This window comes from Saimiri boliviensis, chromosome 15 (assembly GCF_048565385.1).
Source record: "Saimiri boliviensis isolate mSaiBol1 chromosome 15, mSaiBol1.pri, whole genome shotgun sequence".
NCBI lineage: Eukaryota > Metazoa > Chordata > Mammalia > Primates > Cebidae > Saimiri > Saimiri boliviensis.
The window spans coordinates 29997668-30019205 of NC_133463.1; the positions used below are offsets into that span (position 1 = coordinate 29997668).

Here is a 21538-nt window from a genome sequence, read left to right on the forward strand (position 1 = left end):
CTCCAGACTCCCTATCAAACACAAAAGAATGGGTCATCATGCTGTACACCCTGGATGGTGTCTACTTTTACACAGAAATGGTATATTCTAACTAAATGATAAAATGACAATAACAATATTTATGCAACCTAAGGCTCTAAAGTGACTATGGATTCTCTCATACCAAATCCAGACTAGAAGGTAGACCACATACTAAGTGACTCATTGTAAACAAATCTTGCTTTATCTCACAGACATATTTTACAAATCAATTTACACACAATTTGTCTTTTTATACATGCTAGTAGAAATGTCCATGTAAATGGAATGAGATATAAGGTTGTTGAGTGTGTTAGCAAAACTTGTAAATGTGTTCAAACCTCAGGAAGAGTTCTCAGCAATACCCAGCTAAAAAAACATGTATCTGCCATGGTTCTTACAAAAAGCCAGACACTAACATAAGTTGCTGCTAGAGGAAATACCATATCTGAATAAAAAAATGAGAAGATCATCCTCTAAAAAGAATGAGAAGGAGTCACAGACGCCCATGGCCATAAACCTAGTTTTAAACGTAATTTAAAAAAGGAAAGGAGCAAATTCCTTTTTATTTTATTTTATTTTTTGGGGGAAGAGGTGGTATTTGGTTACACGAATAAGTTCTTTAGTGGTGATTTCGGAGATTCTGGTGTACCCATCAGCTGGGCAGTATACACAGTACCCAATGTGCAGTTTTTCCCTTTGACAGTCCCCATGTTTTTCCCTGAGTCCCCAGAGGCCAATGTATCATTCTTATGCCCGTGTGTCCTCATAGCTTAGTTCCCACATATGAGTGAGAACATACAATGGTTGGTTTTCCATTCCTGAGTTAATTTCACTTAGAATGATGGTCTGCAATTACATCCAGGTTGCTGTGAATGTCATTATCTTGTTCCTTTTTGTGGCTGGGTAATATTCTATGGTGTGTACATATACCACAGTTGCTTTATCCATCATTGATTGATGGGCATTTGGGCTGGTTTCACAGTTTTGCAATTGCAAATTGTGCTGCTATAAACACGAGTGTGCAAGTATCTTTTTCATATTATTTATTTTCCTCTGGGTGGATACCTAATAGTGAGATTACTGGAATAAATGGTATATCTACTTTTAGTTCTTTAAAGAACCTCCACACTGTTTTCTGTAGTGCTTGTACTAGTTTACATTCCCACCAACAGTGTAAAATTGTTCCCTTTTTACCACATCCCTGCCAACATCTATTATCGTTTGATATTTTGATTATGGCCATTTTTGAAGAGTGAGGTGTTTCTTATTTGCATTTTCCTCATAATTAGTGATGTTGAGCATTTTTCCATATGCTTGTTGGCCATTTGCATATCTTCTTTTGAGAGTTGTCTATTCATGTCCTTAGCCTCCTTTTTGATGGGAGTGTTTGTTTTTTTTCTTGCTGATTTATTTGTGTTCTTAGATTCTGGATATTCGTCCTTGGTCAGATGTATAGATTGCAGAGATTTTCTCCCACTCTGTGGGTTAATTCTGCTGATGATTTCTTTTGCTGTGCAGAAGCTTTTTAGTTTAATTAAGTCGCATATGTTTATCTTTGTTTTTGTTGTGTTTGCTTTTGGGTTCTTGGTCATGAAGCCTTTGCCTAAGCCAATGACTACAAGACTTTTTCCTAATTTTATCTTCTAGAATCTGTATGGTTTCAGGTATTAGATTTAAGTTTTTATTCCATCTTGAGTTGATTTTTATGTAAGGTAAGAGATGAGGATCCAGTTTCATTCTTCTACATGTGGCTTGGCAATTATTCCAGCACTATTGAATCGGGTGACTTTTCTCCTTTTCATGTTTTTGCTTCGTCAAAGATCAGTTAGCTGTAAGTATTTGGCTTTATTTCTGGGTTCTCTATTCTGTTCCATTGGTTTATGTGCCTGTTTTTATACCAGTATCATGCTGTTTTGGTGTCTAAGTCTTATAGTGTAGTTTGAAGTTGGGTAATATGATGCTTCCAGATTTGTTCTTTTTGCTTTGTCTTGCTTTGGCTATGCCAGTTCTTTTTGGTTTCCATATGAATTTTAGGATTCTTTTTTTCCTACTTCTGTGAAGAATGATGGTGGTATTTTGATGGAAATTGCAATAAATTTGTAGATTGCTTTTGTTAGTATGGTCATTTTCACAATATCGATGCTACCCATCCATGAGCATGGGATGTGCTTCCATTTGTTTGTGTCATCTATGATTTATTTCAGCAGTGCTTTTGTAGTTTTACTTGCAGAGGTCTTTCATGTCCTTGGTTAGGTATATTCCTAAGTTTGTTTGTTTGTTTGTTTTAGGTATTATGAAAGGGGTTGAGTTCTTGATTTGATTCTCAACTTGGCTGCTGTGGGTGTATGGAAGAGCTCTGATTCGTGTACATTAATTTCACATCCTGAACCTTTGCTGAATTCATTTACCAGTTCTAGGAGCTTTTTGGATGAGTCTTTTGCATTTTCTAGGTATACAATCATATCATGAGCAAATAGTAACAGCTTGACTTCCTCTTTACTGATTTGGATGCCCTTGATATCTTTCTCTTGTCTGATGGCTCTTACTAGGACTTCTAATACTATGTTGAATAGAAGTGGTGAAATGGGCATCTTGTCTTATTCCGGTTCTCAGAGGGAATGCTTCCAACTTTTCCCCATTCAGTATAATGTTGGCTGCCGGTTTGTTGGGAATGGCTGTTATTACTTTAAGGTATGTCCCTTCTATGCTAATTTTGCTGAGGGTTTTAATTGTAAAGGGATGCTGGATTCTGTCAAATTCTTCTTCTGCATCTATCGAGATGATCTTGTGATTTTTGTTTTTAATTCTGTTTATGTGCTGTATCACATTTCTTGACTTATGTCTCTTAAACCATCCTTGCATCCCTAGTATGAAACCCATTTGATCATGGTGAATTATCTTTTTGATATGCTATTGGATTCAATTTGCCAGTATTTTGTTGACGATTTTAGCATCTATGTCATCAGGAACACTGGTCTGTGGTTTTCTTTTTTTTTTTTTTTGTTATGTCCTCCCTTGGTTTTGGTATTTGGGTGATACTGGCTTCATAGACGAATTTAGAGAAGACTCTCTGTTTCTTTATCTCTTTGGAATAGTGTCAGTAGGATTGGTACCGATTCTTTTTTGAATGTCTGATAGAATTCAACCATGAATCTGTAGGTCCTGGACTTTTTTTTGTTGGCATTTTTTTTTATTACCATTTCAATCTAGCTGCTTGTTACTGGTCTGTTAAGAGATTCTATATCTTCTTGGTTTAATCTAGGAGGGCTGCACACTCCTAATAATTTATCAACCTCCTCTAGGTTTTCTAGTTTATGTGTGTAAAGGGTTCATAGTAGCCTTGAATAATCTTTTGTATTTCTGTGTTACCAGTTGTAATATTTCTTATTTCATTTCTAAAATTAGCTTAGTAATCAACTTTCTGAAGTCTACTTCTGGCAATTCAGAGATTTTATCTTGATTTGGATCCATTGGTATCCACTGGTATCATCTTTTGGGGGTATAAAAGAACCTTGTTTTCTCGCGTTACCATAGATGTTTTTCTGGTTCTTTGTCATTTGGGTAGACTATGTCAGAGGGCAGATCTGGGATCTAAGGGCTGCTAATCAGATTATTTTGTCCCATGGGTGCTCCCTTGATGTAGTGTTCTGCCCCTTCCCCTAGGAATGGGGTTTCTTGAGAACTGAACTATAGTGATTATTTTCGTTCTTTTGGGTCTAGCCACCCAGAGGAACTACTGGGCTCCAGGCTTATAATGGGGAGTGTCTGCAAAGAATCCTGTGATGTGATCTATCTTCAAGTCTTGCAGCCATGAGTATCAGCACCTTCTCTGATGGAATTAGCAGTGAAGTGAAATGGTCTCTGTGAGGGTCTTTGGTTGTGTTTTTGTTCAGTCTGTTGGTTTTGTGTTGGTTGGCCTCCAGCCAGGAGGTGGCACTGACAAAAGCACATCAGCTGTGTTCCTACAGAGAGGATGCAAAGTTGCCCTAGGGACACTTAGTTAAATATTTAGGTTTCTCAGGTGATGGGCAGGGCTGTAAAGCTCCCAAGAGATTATGGCTTTTGTCTTTGGCTACCAGGGCAGGTAGAGAAAGACTAGTAGGTGTGGGCAGGAGTAGGAGTGTCTAAGCTCAGCCTTTCCTTGTGCAGGGCTTCAGAATCAAAGAAGCAAAACAGCAGATGCATTATTTACTAAACAATTGAGGACAAGTGATTTTAATAGGATTCCTTTCCTAGGGCCGTTAGTCTCCCTTCTTGTGTTCACAAATAATTGTGCAGAAAGAGCATCCAACATGGCAATAAGCATAGTTCATGGAATGTTTTAAGACAAAAATTCCTTCTAGAAAATGAAAATTTTACCAAATTCAGATTCATTTGGGGCCACAGAAAACACGGTAGAAAGAGTCCTTAGCATATTTCAAGTATTTCCTATAATACTACATTCATTTTAAATAAACTAATGAGACTCAGATAAAAAGTTAGTTGTTGGTTAGAGTTTGCACTTGGTTGGATACAAGCTCTCTTCAAGGAGAAACACAAGAATAGGCTCTATCATGCCAGTTAAGGAATCATTATATGCCTCTAGTTTGTCAATATTCTGGCAACCTTAAGTTCCCAAAAGTAGCCTAGAAAATCTAGAATGAAAACAAATCCAAGGCTATTTGTACTCACTTTCAGAAGTACATCTGTGTAAGAATCTTATATTCTTATTCAGTTGTACCACTCAAAAAATGCTGAAGGGCATTGTGTTCCAAAGTATACTATACCCATGGAGTACTCTCCCAATAGGGAGTTTCCAAACTTATTTGAGAATAGGACATTTCCCCCCACTTTCTTTATAATATCTCTTGTTATCCTGAGTATGAGTGTTCCTAGAAACAGACTGGGAGTGCTGTTCCATTAAAACAATACTATAAAGTACTTAAGAGTATTGGGCATGGTGTCAGGGTACCCAGATTTAAATGTTAACATAATAGCTGGTGGCCTTGGACGAGGTACTCAGCTTTTCTCTGCTTTGGTTTCCTCTTCTTTAAAATGGATATAACAAGAGTTATCTGCTGCTTGGGTTTATTTTCAGGAATAAAGGAGAATATATACTTAGTGCTTAGCACAACGCCTACAATAGTAATCTTCTGTCAATGCAAGCCCTGAATATTTTTATTATACCCAGTGGTATGGCTAAACTTGGTAGAGAAGTCCTTTCCAAAAGAGATCTCTTTTGTGGATCTGGGCTAGTCCCAGATTTGTTTCAGTTCTCCAGCTATCTCTAGTTCTACACTTTAGGTTTCCATTTCACTGGAAGCTGTTCATTTTCTTCTCTGTTACTCTGAATTGCATTTCCTGGGGCTTTTCCAAGGCAGACTTTACTAGAGACTTAGGGAAGAAAATCTTCTTCCCAAATGGGTCCTTACTTCTAAAAGAGAACACACTGCATTGGAAATGGCTGCATAAAGCTCTAGGTACAGTGGAACTTGCATCAAAGCCCTGACATGCCTTTGGCTGTCTTCATGGTTGTATTCTGGGTAAGGAAGGCTTGGTGACTCTCGGACAACTCTTCCAAATCCTTACCTCTGCCCTGTTGTTTCTGTTAACAGGGTGTTTATGATAATGACAATACCTAAACTCTTTCTTTACATTTTAATTTCTTTTTTGGGAGTGGGGGTAGGGGAGTATTTGATGGCTTCTTCTTGATTACTGAAATAACGCATACTTATTACACAAAAATCTAACATTATATAAATATATCAGGTAAAAAGTAAACATCTCCTACAATTCCACAACCCCTGCCTCTCCCAACAATCCCAAGACTGCTACTGTCAACAATTTTCTTCTCATTTTTAATGATGCACAGAACTGGAAGCTCTGTACTCTGCTGGGAATTCTTCATTCTGCACCATTTGCCTCAGGAGTTTCTATTTATCCTTATAAAAGAAACTTCAAATTAACATCTTAGTGAAGTTGTTCTGAGCTAGCCAAGCCATGCTGGCCCCTCTTTTAACCAGGTGCCCAAAGTAATATGTACATCCTACATTTAGAGAACTTTCCACAATTTCATTGTAATTTTTGAATTAAATGTCTCTCCTACTTCAAGGACTTAAAAGTGTCATGTCTCTTACCTCTATGGTGCAAGGCATCTGATACATGAACCAGCAGTCAATGCACAACAAATTTTTGTTGAGTGAATGAATGAAGAAACATACCAATAAAATAGTTTTCTGAGACACAGACTTTCAAGCTCTGTAGTAATCACAATTAGGATGCTCATCATTTACATTTTTCTGAAAAAATGTTTCTTATATATCCCACATTCCAACAACCAGGTAATACTGTTAATTCTTATTTCTTTAGACCTGAAAGCTCAAAATTCTAACTTCACAGAAAATGATACAGTTGGAAGAATTTGGGCTGGATGGTAATTTATTTTCCAAGTGCCAAATGAGCATTCTGGAGCATCATTGGTCATAGGCTTTGTCCACTGACACCAGAAAATTCCAGGAAATAATATTTCAAATAAACAGTTTCAAGTCCAGTAAACCACAAACACAGAGAAGTATTCAACAGCACTTAATAGCAAATAGTCTTCTGTAGACGGTTACTTGGGAATGACTAATTTTATTTACAAAGCACAAATATCTCTTCTGTTAGATTAAGTGAACATAATTTAAGCTGAAGGCTTGGGCAAAAAGCGAATCTATAAGAGTGGCGAGAAAGAAGGGAAGACAAAGAAGAAGATACCAGAAGGATTAATCTTAGAAAAATATTTCCACATATCAGAGAGCCCCACTGGACTAACTCTTCAAATTAACAAGCTCCACTGAGGGACTCTGACATGCTTCATGACACATCGTCCAAGGAATAGCATCCAAAAGGAGTCTCATTTTTCTTGGAAAAAGAGATTGCCACAGAGCTTTCACATTTTCCCAATTAAACAGTTTGGATTCCATGTAATTAAGTAATATAATTATGAATTTATTTTTTGGCCTCAAGCCCAAGGCTGCATTTCTAGTTCAAGTCTATCAGAAATTTTCATCCAGAATTCATACATCACATGTTGAACCAAGCTCTTCATATTAAAATAAATAGGCAATCTATAAGTATAAATTCACAATTTTAAAATTAAAGAGTAAGACTCAATGAGTGCAATCATGAAAAATGAGGTACAGAGTGGATGCTGGGCATTCAATATAAGCAGGATATAGAAGTGACCAGGAGAAATATAAGACTTCTACAAAGTTAGTATGAAATGAAAAAAAGTGGAGCAGTCACTGGGTTTCTATCGTACAAGGGATGGTGGCTTAAGTAGAAAAGGGAAAGGATATTTAAAGTTACATTAGTATAGCTAACATATTAAGTTAGGAGGCAAAGTAATCACTAACGGAGATGGAGGTAAACTAAATTATTGTATTCTTTTATATGAAAAATAATGGTGCTGTCAGAATCGTGCTTATTAATTTATAAAAGTTAACATTTATTGATAACTTGGGTTGGGCCAGGTCCTATTCTAAGTATATTCTGTAAATAGTTTATTTAATTTTCAAAGTAACTTTATGAGATAGGAACTATGATCTCCATTTCACAGATGAGAAAATTGAGGCACAAAGAGGCAAAGTAGCTTGCCTAAGGCTATACAGCTAGGAAATTACAGAGCTGAGATTTAAATTCTGGCAGTCTGGCTCCAGAATCCTGTTTTTAACAGTATATTATGGTACCTCATAATGCCTACTCAAAAGAAATACTACTCTTTATTTTAGAGCTCTATTCATATCTTTAAATAGGCTTTCAGAAATCTTTTGGAGATTTAAGTCCTGAATTGAAGAGACTGGTCACTAGCTATCAAAAGCAGCTGAAGTTGATGTACTTTGAGAACTGGTAAAAGATACTCAACTCACTTTTGCATGGTTTTTGACATTTGTCCATGTGATTTAATTCAATTGAATTAGGAGGGTCCCATGCTGAGTACCAAAGAAGTAAGATTCAAAGCTTAAAGAGGATATAATTTTTATTTCAATCTAGAAGAAATGAAATACTCTGAAACTTATGGTTGAATAGAGATGAGAAAAATGAAGTCCAGAGTGTTCAAATGACTTAAGGCCCAAAATGTAGTTTGTAGCACAAAGTGACCTAAAGTCCAATTCAAATGGGTCTAAAGAAAGTTTCTCTTAATTCCATCACTGTGCTTCCAATCAAGGTGGTTGAACACACCGAAATAAAATTAATGCCCAAAATAAATATCTGTCCTTTATAAAGAGGAAAAATGTTTGACTTTTTCCTGCTTTGCTCTAGAAACCACTTCATTCTGGAATGATATGAGAAACAGAAGAAGAGATAGTCAAGAAAATATATTTTTAAGAGAAGGGGAGGAGAGAATGAACATAGCGTCTCCCAGATCTTCTGTAAAGGAATGTGTGATTTTCAGTTTTATTTGCTGGATAACATCTCTCTCAAACCTTCTCCAATTCTAAAATTAGATGTTGACATTATGTGTATATTGATAACTATGTGTGTATGTGTGTGTGTGAAGGTCACTCACTCCATTCTAAGAACCTTAAGAACAGAGGACATGCTTTAAACCTGTGTGCCCAGCTTTTACAAAGTGCTTTATAAAAACCAAAGTAGGTGCTCAAAAATATTTTCTGTCACGTATGGTAGTTATGGTAAAAACGTAAGTATATACAATGTAAGATTTCCAATTAGTTTGTTTTCTTTAACAAAATAACCCTGTATTCAGGTTACCCAGATATTTTTATTAGTTTATTTTAGTGGTTCTCAAACTGGGGCACCTGCTTCCCCTGGTCCTCCAGGGAACATCTGGCAATGTCTGGAGATATTTTTGGTTATCATAACTTGAGATTAGGGGAGGGTGCTACTGGCTTCCAGTGGGAAGAGGTCAGGGATGCTGCAAAATATCCTATCATGCGTGGGACAGACCTTGCAACAAATAATTATCTGGTCAGTTCTTCAGCCTAGATTCCTTATTGTGGCTATAGAAATCATTCTTTCTATCCTAGGTTACTCTTTTGTTTCTATCTTGGAAAGACGACCAGTCTTTATCCATTGTTCTAATAGCCTGATAATCTCTGAAAATAAATAAGGGAAAAGAAGTAGGAGGTGCTGCTGATTTTTCTTTGCATTGGTCATATTTTCCTTCCATATTCTTCAGCTGGTATGGTTACATTTGCTTCAGTTTTATTTGCTTGTTCATTTCCCCCAGTGGCTAATAACATTTGACACTTCAGATGTCTGAAGTACACAAGAATAAAAATTTCTTTAAGAGAATAAGTTATTTCTTTTCTGGGAATTACTGACCTCAGGAGGATCTTTGAACATATCACAGTAACTAATCTGTCAAGTATTTTTTGTTTTGAGTTAAACATATTACTACTGAAATCATCACACATTAGTTAACAACTTTCTAAATATTTACCAAGATCTTTAATAAGTGAGAGTGCTTCCCATGATATAAAGGCTCCACCACCATCATCCATGGCACCCTGTCCAACATCCCAGCTGTCCAGATGTCCACTGACCAGTACAACCTAGAACAAATAATAAAAAGAGAAAAGTAAAACTAAGCAAAAATGACATCGAAGAGTAAACATTTATAGGTATTCAAAATATAAAAAGAACTTTTATATTTTCAATTTTTATGTTTTAAAAGATATGTATCATTTTTACTAGTGGAAAACTTGGTATGAGGAATTATATAAGGGGTCTAAGGCTATCCTAATAGTAACAAAAATCCTCACTTTGTACCTTTCTTTATTAATATATTTTTGACTCCTAAAGAATTTGGCTTATTACTTGACAGATATCTGATAAATTTATCATATGGCTTAAAATCTAAATGGCATAAAAATGAAGCTCAAAACTTCAACCACATTCTTAACTGTTCCAAATTCTAAAAGAAATGCAATAAACATGTGTTGAATTGATTCAAATGAGAAAATGAGAACAATAATTTATTTTAAAAAATTGTTTTGTGCATTATAGATTGATTTTGAATAAATAAATAGCTGGATTTCAAAGCTAGATCCAGTTGAACAGGAGAATTTTTAAAGGAAGTTTCAACTGACATTAGTATTAAATAAATCTAGAAATTATATTACACATTTTAAATCATCTCAAGTTTAAAATTTTTGTCAGGAAACATTGGTAATTCTAATAAAATATTTTAAAAATTTACTGAAACTAAATTTTGTGGACACATTTCAAACAAGTTAAAAGCCAAGTAAAGTGATGATGGGATGTATAGAATATTGGTTTGAAAAAAATGTATCTTGATCATTATAAAATATATAAAATATGGAATCAGATGAATTACATACCTAAATACAGATTTTAGAGGAATGTATAGAATAACTTTGCCAATTTGGAGTAGGCAAAGATATCTTAGATTAGACATGAAAAGCATAAGCCATAAAAGAAAAAAATAATAAATTATGTTTTGAGTTAAATATGTCACTACTGAGATCCTCACACATTGGTTAACAATTTTCTAAATATTACCAAGATCTTTAATATGTGAGAGTGTTGTTTTAAAATCGGGAATATCTGGTCATCAAAAGACCCCATTACCCATTAAGAGCATTAAAAGGTAACCCACAGAGAAACAGAAAATATTTACCATATATATATATATATATATATATATATATGAACAGACAATTCACAAAGAAAGATATACAAATTACTAACAATCATATAAAATCACAGTCAGCTTCATTATCATTAAGGAAATGTAAATTAAACCACATTCAATACATATTGACCAGACTGGCTAAAATGAAAACGATAAAATATGCCAAATATTAGTGAGGAGATGGAGCAGCTGGAACTTTTGTAAATGCTAGAGTAAGTACATTCAACCACCCTGGAAAACTGGCTTATCTATTAAATCTGTACGTACACAAAACTATGACCCAGCAATTCTACTCCTAGTTATATATCCAACAGGACGTGTGTGTGTGTGTGTGTGTGTGTGTGTGTGTGTGTGTGTGTGTACTTTAATCAAAATAGATGTACTGGAATATTCATCATATTCATTCATAATAGACCTAACCCTCCTTAAAAAAAAAAAAAAAGAAAACTAATCAAATGCCTGCTGACAACAGAATGAATAAATTGTCCTGTATTTATCAATGGGACACTGCATAGCAATATGGTAGGAATGGAGAAATGAACAAACACAATACACGATAAATTTGTACAACCCTCATAAACATAATGAAAAAAGAAGTCAGATACAAAATAACACATCCTGTATAATTCCATTTGCATAAAATAAAAAACATGCAAAACAGGAGAGTGATTACCCTTGGTGAAGAAGGTTAGTGATAAAAAGGGGGTACGTGTAATCCCAACAATTTGGGAGGCTGAGGTGGGCGGATCACCTGAGGTCAGGAGTTCAAGACCAGTCTGGCTAACATGGTGAAACCCTGTCTCTACTAAAAATACAAAAATTAGCTGGGCATGGTGGCAGGTGCCTGTAATACCAGTTACTCCGGAGGCTGTTGTAGGAGAATTGCTAGAACCTGAGAGGTGGAGGTTGCAGAGAGCTGAGATCACGCCATTGCACTCCAGCCTGAGGTACAAGAGCGAGACTTCATCTCAAAAAAAGAAGGTATAGGAAAGCTTCTGGGGTGCTGTTCATGTTCTGTTTTCTGATCTGGGTAGCAGTTACACAGGTGTACTCAGTTTGTAACAGTTCACCATATACACTTAGGATTTGTGTACTTTCTCTGAGAATATTATACTTCAATATAATTTTTTAAAAAGCTTTACAGATTGATATGTCTGCTCAGCATGTACTGAGTAAACCAAAGTTGAACCAATCTTCTTGATGATTAAAATAAAAATTCCCCATGACTTTGGGAAAGCAGGACTTGGGGTTAAAACATTAGGGTCACCCTTTGCACTGGATGATTCACAGAGCAGCTGCAGTATCTCCCATTGACTTATATACAGACCCAGCCTAGTATGACTTCACTGTAGTTACAAACAAGCACAATGCCCCAAACTAACAAATGGCCATGAAATGAACCCAAATGGATTGTTTCTAAGGGGGTAAAATAAAGAATAAAGAAAAAATCATGTTGCAATAGCAGGAACTTCTGATTCAGAAAGTAGTGGTGTAATCTCATGTGGGACAAACAGCCCAATTAGTCAACATTCTCACGACTCTCAGAACATTTTCCCAATAAGATTCTAGTGTACTAAAGTATCAAAATGTGCTTCAATAAACTTTTTCTCAGATAATATATAAGAGTGATCAAGTCAAGGAAGCTATCATTTTATCCTTCAGATTTCCTTCAGAATAATAGAGATTGTTTACAATCATACTTCTTTATGTTTTCTCCATTCTGTAATCTACTTAATGTTACTTAAACTAGTAGTTAAAAAATTGGAAAGATGGTTTTTGAATGATAGGAAACTAAACAACATTCCACAGGACAAGGTCTTCGGTATAGTGCTATAGAGGAATTACTATATTCCTTGGATTTTGAGTGCTTGTTTTAGTATATATTTTTTTAAATCAGAAAACTGGGGACAACAATAAAGTGGTCGTCATAATTTTAATATCTAGTGATTTAAAACTAGGTAATGACAAAAAACTACTTCTAATTAAGGAGCAATTTGAATGAACTTGAATTTTCCAAATATAAGAGCTTCTGCATATACTTAGAAAATAACAGTGCAGGAGGTTTCACTCGAAATGGAATCTGGCTAGCATTTCTTAATGTTACCTCACAAAAGATAACTCAGAAAAATATACAAATGCACAAGGCTACTGAAAATCTCCCTTATGTCAAGGTCAGGTGTAAAAGAACATTAGTTATAATAAACTTGGATCTGACTTAGACAAACAAAACAAAAACAGACTACCCAGAAATACAATAAACTCCAGTTTCATGAAAAATACCACCTGATAAATATTAGGAAAATGCACAGTCCCTTTACTGCCTCTGTTGCCAGATCTGGACTCTTTTGATCAAAAACATGGCCTAAAATCATCAGAGAAGTGGGCACCTGCCCATCTACCTCTGTGTTCTGCTTCCTGAGGCTGATCAATTCCTTTCCCCCCTGACTGCCTTTCCACCATCATCTCTTCCAAATCCAGTTTAGAGCAAAAAATTACTCTGAAAACAACAACTGCAATAGCAGCCACAACAAAACAACTAGAAAGGCAGAATGGGAACTTAGTTCTTTGAAATGTAGGGTTTCTTATTTGTGAGGCAGACCTTAGCTCTAACTACCTTGGGAATGAGGGCCTTGGGAGTAGGGGAAGAATACACTACAGTCAGACGGAAATGCACTCGATGAAAGCCTGCTAGGACAAGGAATCAGACTGGCAATGGCATACATCCACCCGCAGGCCAGCTGTAGGTCTGAGAGTGGAGATGGACAAAATCAAAGATGTGCAGAGAGCAGCCCGAGGACAAGCCCCTCTGTTATGGGTGCATATGAAGAGACCAATTCCAAATAGATCCACCTGATTATAAGATGGAAATGGAACATATGAAAAATATGGCAGGACAAGGGAGATGAAACAGTCTCAGAGGACATGCATTCTTAGGAAAAGGAGCTAATGCAAGATACTGAAGAACATTTCATGCTCTCTGGCATTCAGTCATGATTTCCTTCAACAATTCGTACTGAGTTCCCACTATGTACTAGAGATAACCAAAATGAATAAAACAAGCAAATATTCTACCTTAATTGAATTTAGATTCTTGTGGGAAGATGTAAAATAAATAAATATGATATAATGATAGTTTTAAGTGCAATAGAGAAAAAAATCTTTATATCTTCAGTGTGGAGTAGATTTTAAAAATAGAATAAAAATTCAAAGCATGAATAGTAGATATATAAATTCAACCATCATAAATGAAGTTTATGTTCATCAGGAGAAATTATAGAATGAGAGGAGTTGCTAAAAATTTGAAGAAGACATTTAAAAATACATAAAACTCAAAATGATTTATATTCAAAATGGATAATGAATTCTTACAAATCAGCAAGAAAAAGACAAGCAACCCCAAAAGCAAATAGGCAAAAGACATAAAAAGGCATTTCACAGAAAAGAAATTATGAATGGACAACAAGCACTTGAAAAGATGACCGATTTCATTACCTATCGGGGAAATGTAAATGTAAATTAAATCCTTAATAAGATACCACTTTGCACCTAACTGGCAAAAAAATTTAAAATCAGACAAATGAGATCTTGGCAAGGAGGCTGAGCAGCAGGAATTCTTATCTAATCTTGGTAGGAGTAGGAAATTGCTCAAATCATTCAGAGAAAACAATTGTGCATATCCTTATAAGGCTGAACATATGTGCATTCCACAATCCAACAATTCCACTTTTGATGTAAACGTTAGACAGAAATCTAATTCCAGGAGACATGGACCAAAATGGTCATACAAACCATTCAGAAGTTCTCAAACTGAAAAAAACACAAATATACATCATCAGTAGAATAGATAAATTGTGGAATAGTCATACAATGGTATATTACAAAGTAGTGAAGTAAACAGAAAATGACCTAGAGATGCATCAATAAATATAAATGAATCTCAAAAAAGGCAACAAAAACAAAAACCAAAAAAAAAGACAAAATAGATTATGATTCTACAATATAAATTTCAGCTAAAGTAAATAATATAATCTTCAGCAATATATACAGAGATGGTATAACTATGAAGAAAAGTAAAGCAGTGGTATACCAAAATTAGGATCGTGTTTATGTCAAATGGGGGTTGGGGCAGAGAGGAGGAGGTGATCAGGCAGGGGAACACACTGAGCTTCAGAGGTACTGATATTGTTCTGTTTCTGCAATTCAGTGGTGAGAACATGTGTAATCCTTCCATTACTATTCTCTAGATTGAACATAGATAAATAAAGCCTTCCATATGTCTGAGATATATATATATATATATATATATATATATATATATATATATATGAATTATCAAAGACCTACCTTTGAAAATCAAAGGGCTCAGATAGTTTTAGAAATGAGTTCAACCAAACATTAGATGTCAGATTGACTTGCTCTATTTCAACTGTTCTAAAACAAAGAAAAAAATATAGAAAATCTACTCACTTACATCTCCTTACAAATCTAACTCTATTTACAGAGTATCACAATCTTGATACTAAAACCTAGCAAAGATAGTGTCCTCCTTATAAACTAACTAGAGATCAAATATAATTGTAAAAATCTGTAATAATTGAATCCAGAAGCATATTAAAAAGTATTACAATAATGGCCCAGTCATCTTCAAATGTACTTGGTAACTAGAAGCAATAATATATTCAATAGACTAAGAAAGGGCCACTTTTGAATCACACTGATTTTCTTGGTATGGTTAGCTTTTAATTTTCTTCATTTCAAATTATGTGAGTTGTACAGATATTCATCTAAACCTGACCACATTCATGCTGATCAATTGTCAGTAAACAACATGCCCATCTGACAATAAAGCAGAATTCATTTTATAAATATCTTGCTCAGTCAAAAACTAGAAAGACAGCTACTCAGTGTTTGTTTTTTTTTCCTCTTGTGATTTTTTTAATTGCAGCAGCTTTCTTCTCCTAGTCTTAGTTTTATTTGGTATATTTTAAAAGGTGGCAGGAAAAGTCTTACAGCTACAAAGTTTGAGGCCTAATGCATTTCCAGACACAGCAAATCCCCAAATTTTCAATAACAAAAATCATTAAATGGTTGAAAAAATATGACATACCAAAAAAAGGAGAAAAAATATCACTCATTATTTAGCCTTAGAGAAGAGGCCGAGAAATGACCTAATAATGGGCTTCAGCTAAGACAGGTCCCACTGTGAAGAACATGAACAGCTGAAGAAAGCACAAGGGAAGCCAGGCTTGGACTGCAGCAGTGAGCATTAGGGTCACATAAGCAAGCAAGAATCTTCTGATGCAGGCTTTTGTTGAAGTTAAAAAAGAATGACTAACAGGGGAAAGGTTATGAAAAATTTCCTTCCTTGGAGAGTTTCTAAAATAGCATACGTTCTGAGGTCTTAGATGGAAAGCTAAAAGAGAAGGGATAAATAAAACCTACCAAGGTTCCATCTAATACAATATTCTACGGCAGTTTTCAAGAATTTCTCTTCTATTCTAATCATTTTAAAGGAGGACATGGTCTTTCAAAAAGTCTCTATAACCTAACAGACTTTTCCCTAAGCGTCTCTTTTCTGGCTGTCAAGCATCTTCCCACAATTTAAAATCTAAACACAGGTGGGCAGGCACTTCTCAAGAAATCCATGTTTTCATAATCCCCACTGGAGACAAAGCCTTGGCTTTCAGAGGGCAGTTGCTGAATATATTGTGCTATTGCCCAGCACAGACAAAAGGGACTATGTTTGAACAAATATTTTCCTCCCCAATGATTCAGACTAGGTGGCCTGCAGAATAAAGCTAAGCTCTTGACATACAGGGTGTGTTCAGAGGCAACACAGCAAACATGTGAGTTCCTCTTGAATTGATTTCTTATCTTCAAGCTTTTTTTCCCCCCTCCTCAGTGAAGCTGTTGGGTTTTAGCTTGTAGGATACTGAATCCTTTCAAATAAAAATGGTCCATCTCTCCAAATGTTCATGGATCACCACAGCTGGTCCTGAAAAGAGCTGTTTCCACTCACAGACTATCCCCTTACTTGTAAAGGGCACTCAGATTGGACTCATAAAAAGGAGACAGATCATGCCTATTCCTGGTTGCATGCTGTAAGCATGTTACTAGACTGATAACTCAGGGTAAAACAAGAAGGATCTAATTTATCTGTGGCGCATGAAAACCAAGCACTACGTAGATTTATAAAATGTGATTGCAGTGTATTTGGAAGAAATAACTGGAACTGATCAAATATTGATTCGATGACAGGGGAAAAGCAGAGAATGTCTATGGAAGGAAATCACTCTCATGAAATGGAGGCAACTGGATTTCATCCAGAAGTAATGATTAGATGCAACTGGAGATGATCTTTTAAGCAGAAGAACCATGTGTTTGAATTCCTCCTCTATTTAGCCTCAGCAGCCACAGTATAAGTTGTCTCATTTGAGAGGATAAGAAGAGTAGAAGAGCTGGATTACAACATTCTATTTGAACTTCCTGAGGGAAGGGAAGAGACACAGAGAGTTTAGGTAACTTCCATATTAATAATAATCATCTTTCCCATGAACAAATCTAAGCATGGTAGAGTACACAGCTAGAACTTCTCATTCCTTACAACTATTCACTTACCATTATGTCCCAGGTCTTTGTCAGGCTAAGCAGGTAGGATTTATAAAAAGAAGAAAGTCAGGCATAGTGGCTCACACATGCAATCCCAGCGCTTTGGAAGGCGAAGGCAGGAAGATAGCTTGAGCCCAGGAGTTGAAGACCAACCTGTGCAATGTAGTGAGCCCTCATCTCTATGGGGAAAAAAAAGCTGGGTATAGTGGCACACGCTTGGAGTCCCAGCTACTGGAGAGGGGAAGGGAAGGTAGACTGAAGTAGGAGGATTGCTTGAGCCCAGGAGACTGTGTCTACAGTGAGCCATGATTGCACCACTGTACTCCAGAGCCAGATCCTGTTTCAAAAAAAAAAAAATTTCGTCATTTGGTCCCTTACAGACTTTTTTTTTTTTTTTTTTTTTTTTTTTGAGACACAGTTTCATTCTGTTGCCCAGGCTGTAGTGCAGAGATGTGATTCTGGCTCACTGCAACCTCCACCTCCCAGGTTCAAACAATTCTCATGCCTGGAGTTACAGACATGTGCCATCACGGCCAGCTAATTTTTGTAAGATGGGTTTTTGCCATGTTGGCCATGCTGGTCTGGAACTCTCGACCTCAAGTGATCGGCCCACTTCAGCCTCCCAAAGTGCTGGAATTAAAGGCATGAACGACTGTACCCAGCCTCCTACAGACTCTTTCATGGTTCAGTTTAAACAAGCTAATAGAGATATAATCAATCTTTCATTATGAAAAGTGGGAGTCAAGGTGCTTCCTACCAAAACAAATAGCCATTAACTTAAATTTTCACCATTTAGGTCTATAAGCTGACAGATTCTTCTTGGCCCCTAAAGGTTTCTAAAATCCAGAACCTCACATAGCTTTGAAATATACCCAGCCATGATAGCCTGTGCAGCTTAAATGAAAGTTACTCAAAGCATTTTGACCTTAAGCAGTTGGCTCCTGCCTGCCATGTCCCTGGACCACAGTGACAATAGGTAGTCAGAAGTAAATCATCTCAAGTTCCAGGAATTTTTAGTGAACTTTAGGGTAGCTGAATGGCTTCCTATGATGGTGACACTTGAGAAGCACTTTATTTTGATACTTAAATTCCAGCTTAAACATAAGACAATCAAATAATGTTACAGACATTACTAATAGAAGACTTCTCAATGAACTGATTTTTAATGATGTTAAAAATCAGCACAAGCTTCAGGACAGAATGTCAAGGAGCCAACCTTACTTTGAAAGACTCTTGTCTGCACAAGCATCCAGCTTGCTATTCAAGCACAGTACCACCTAGACTTTAATTCTTTTATTAATACTCAACCTCACATAGTATTAGTTCAGTCATTGCAGTTAGTAACCCTTATGTTCAGACTCTAGGAAATAAGCCAAATTTCCATCAGTATATTTTGTTTTAGAAAGGAGATGTTGCAAAAATTGAACATTTCATTTTCTTGCATCCTTGTTTAAAAGAATACTATTATCCCCATTCCCCTGACCTGGTGTTATTTTTTATTAGAATTTACATATCTTGGAGGAAAAATGCCAGAATAGACATGTTAACTGGTATTGTACCTAATATAAACATGATGAGAGCCAAGGAGAAGAATATATATGTGTTATGTATATATACCTAAAATGAAAAACTCTTCTTTTTCATTTAAACTATAATGAACTGAAGCTTAACTTCAATATTCACAGTCAAATATGACATCTTCAAGGAAAAAGAGAAGGAATTATCTTAGTTTCATAAGAATCAAGGGCCACTAATAAGCTAAAATGCTGATTAACCTTCTAATATTTGTGCATCACAACTCGAAAATAATTGTCCGAAAGTGATTTCTTCTAATTCCAAAGCTAACATAAAGCATAATCATGCTTTGCAAAGCAGAGAAAACTCATCTTTTGTTCTCATAAAAATGAACTCCAAGGATAAGCAGTAGGAGAAGCTTGCATGTTATAAAGGTAAACCTGCTGGAGAGAAAGAATAAAAATTAGCTTAGACTGAGAGTCCATAAGGAATAATTATTTTAAAAAGAACATAACAGAAAGACAAGGTAATTTTAAAAACTTAATAGATACCACAAAGGAGAATGAATAGTTTAGTTGTCTTCTCTCTAAATGCAATTAATTGAAATAAAAGAACATCATTAAAAAAAGACTGTTCACTTTCTCCATCAATGGACATTGTGATATTATTGTCACAGTATGGATTTAGATGTTTAAAGTCAACACTCATGAGGTTGTCCCTGTCCCCCTAATTATTTTGACTTGTCATTAGATTTTATTCTCATACCTTAAATCAGTTAAATCTCATCAGCTGATTTTAGCCATGTGTTGAATAATCAAAACCAGTGGAAAACAAACAAACGGAAGGAAGGAAGGAAGGAAGGAAAGAAGGGAGGGAGGGAAGGAGGGAGAACTTTTTTTCTCAATTCTGCTTTTTTTGAAAGAACAACAATGCAAATAAAAACATGTGTTTTAAAATTTAACTTGTATTTAGTAGCATAAACAGTATATTTTAATAGGCTATAAAATAGAGCAAGATTAAAGGAAATACAAGCATCAAAGTACCATTCTCACTAAATTATATTTCTCATTAAATTTTGAATGTTAGCATTGCTTAACTTAACCCAGCTCTTGATATAATCTTGTTCAACATTTCCATCAATACCTTGGAGATATTCTTATAAATTTTAAGATGATAAAAATATAAGATGAGTCATTAATATGTGGGACCAAATAATCGAGATTGTAAAATATCCTGAGGCAGAAATAATAGCTTACAACTGTCAAGATCATTCAGTGGGAATAAATCAGAAGTGCCCACTGCACTTTGAGAGGGTGAGTGGATAGTGATCTGTCTGACAACAATCAGGAAACTCAGGTGGCCACAGGCACATTAATCTTGATAGTTCCCAAGATTTATAGAACCCTTGAGGAAAGAGTTTGGAAAAGAAACAGTGGTCAGAAAAGAGCTGTCAGGATTTTCCAGTGTCTAGAAATGCATTGCTTAAAGAGCAGCTGAATATGTTACATTGGAGAAGAGAATTCTGTAAGGGCCTAGTTGCTTCATCTGCAACTAGACTTCTTCCAAAGGTATAAGCAGGCCAGTGAGAGGAGAGCAGATGCACATAGATTTGAGCTCAGTAAAGAATAAACCTGAGCAGTCCCATAAGGGAACAATACTCCCTAGAGGATGAGTTGCCAATCGTTGGCAGTGTTCAAGCAGAGGTGCAAGGAACACCTGCCAGGTAAAGAATGGACACACCTGCCCTGAGGTGGCAACGAGATAGATCATCTCCAAAGTCACTGTCAACTTCTCCGATTCTAAAAGGAAGGGTGGGCTTATCATGACCACTATTCAGAGAGAAGAAACTCTTAATGTTTTCCTGTGATGTTAGTATTATTTTCTAGTAAAAATTCCTATCATGCTTCTCTTCAACTGGAACCCAAACAAAAATTTGACATTATATTATACTACCAGTAAAATTAATTATTAAGGAAATCTGCCATCCTAAACAGAACTTTTATGACTTAAAATTTGCCTTTCTGAATTGGAGCTATGCTGTATTGACAACTTCCATTGGAACCCTGGGACAGACACTAGGAGGGCATAATAACTATGACCCCTGTTAATACCAACTTTTTGGGGAGAAATCCATAGTTTATAATGTCCTTTGATAATCCAAGATGGACTGTTATTTCTACATTTGCCTCTTTTCACATTTATTTTTTACTTTTTGATTCTACAGATGGAAAGCTCCACAAAATTATCATCCACTGTGTAAAACAGTACTTCATTTTATCTGAGCTAAAATTACTTTCTCAAATATGAAATACACAACAATCATAATTTTGTAGACATTTCTAAATAAGATGTTTTTCTCTATGTGCAGGCTGAAGATTGCTATACCCTTTATAATAGTTTCAACATGCCATTTTGGGGGTTCCTTCAGAAACTTTCTTGAATTCCACTAGATTTTGGAGATGCAGCAACCAAAAGTATGATGTAGCCTATAATTTTTTTGTATATTATATATAAACTGTAAGAACCTTCTTGATAGTTCCCAAGATTTACTTGATCTTTTTAATTGCACAGAACTACATACATTAGGAAACCTACAATGACTCTAGATTCCTTTGCAGGCTCCTACAACCACACCCTATCAAAGCTAGAATGACTTCAGGAGATCGTGGCCAACATTCTACTTTTCCACAGAGAAGGAATATTTGCCCAAGTGACAGGGTCTGAAAATAGAAACCACAGATTTTGACCCAGAGC

At 35.7% G+C, this 21538-nt stretch overlaps 1 protein-coding gene across 2 annotated transcripts in view; it reads right to left on the reverse strand.

Annotated features, from left to right (window-relative positions):
• CPQ (carboxypeptidase Q) overlaps positions 1-21538 on the reverse strand; it is a 471880-nt gene that overhangs the window by 169172 nt on the left and 281170 nt on the right. For both annotated transcript variants that reach the window (XM_010349382.3, XM_074386832.1), the window contains exon 5: positions 9446-9557. In XM_010349382.3, coding sequence (XP_010347684.1) covers positions 9446-9557 — 112 coding nt within the window. The remainder of the gene's footprint in view (positions 1-9445; positions 9558-21538) is intronic.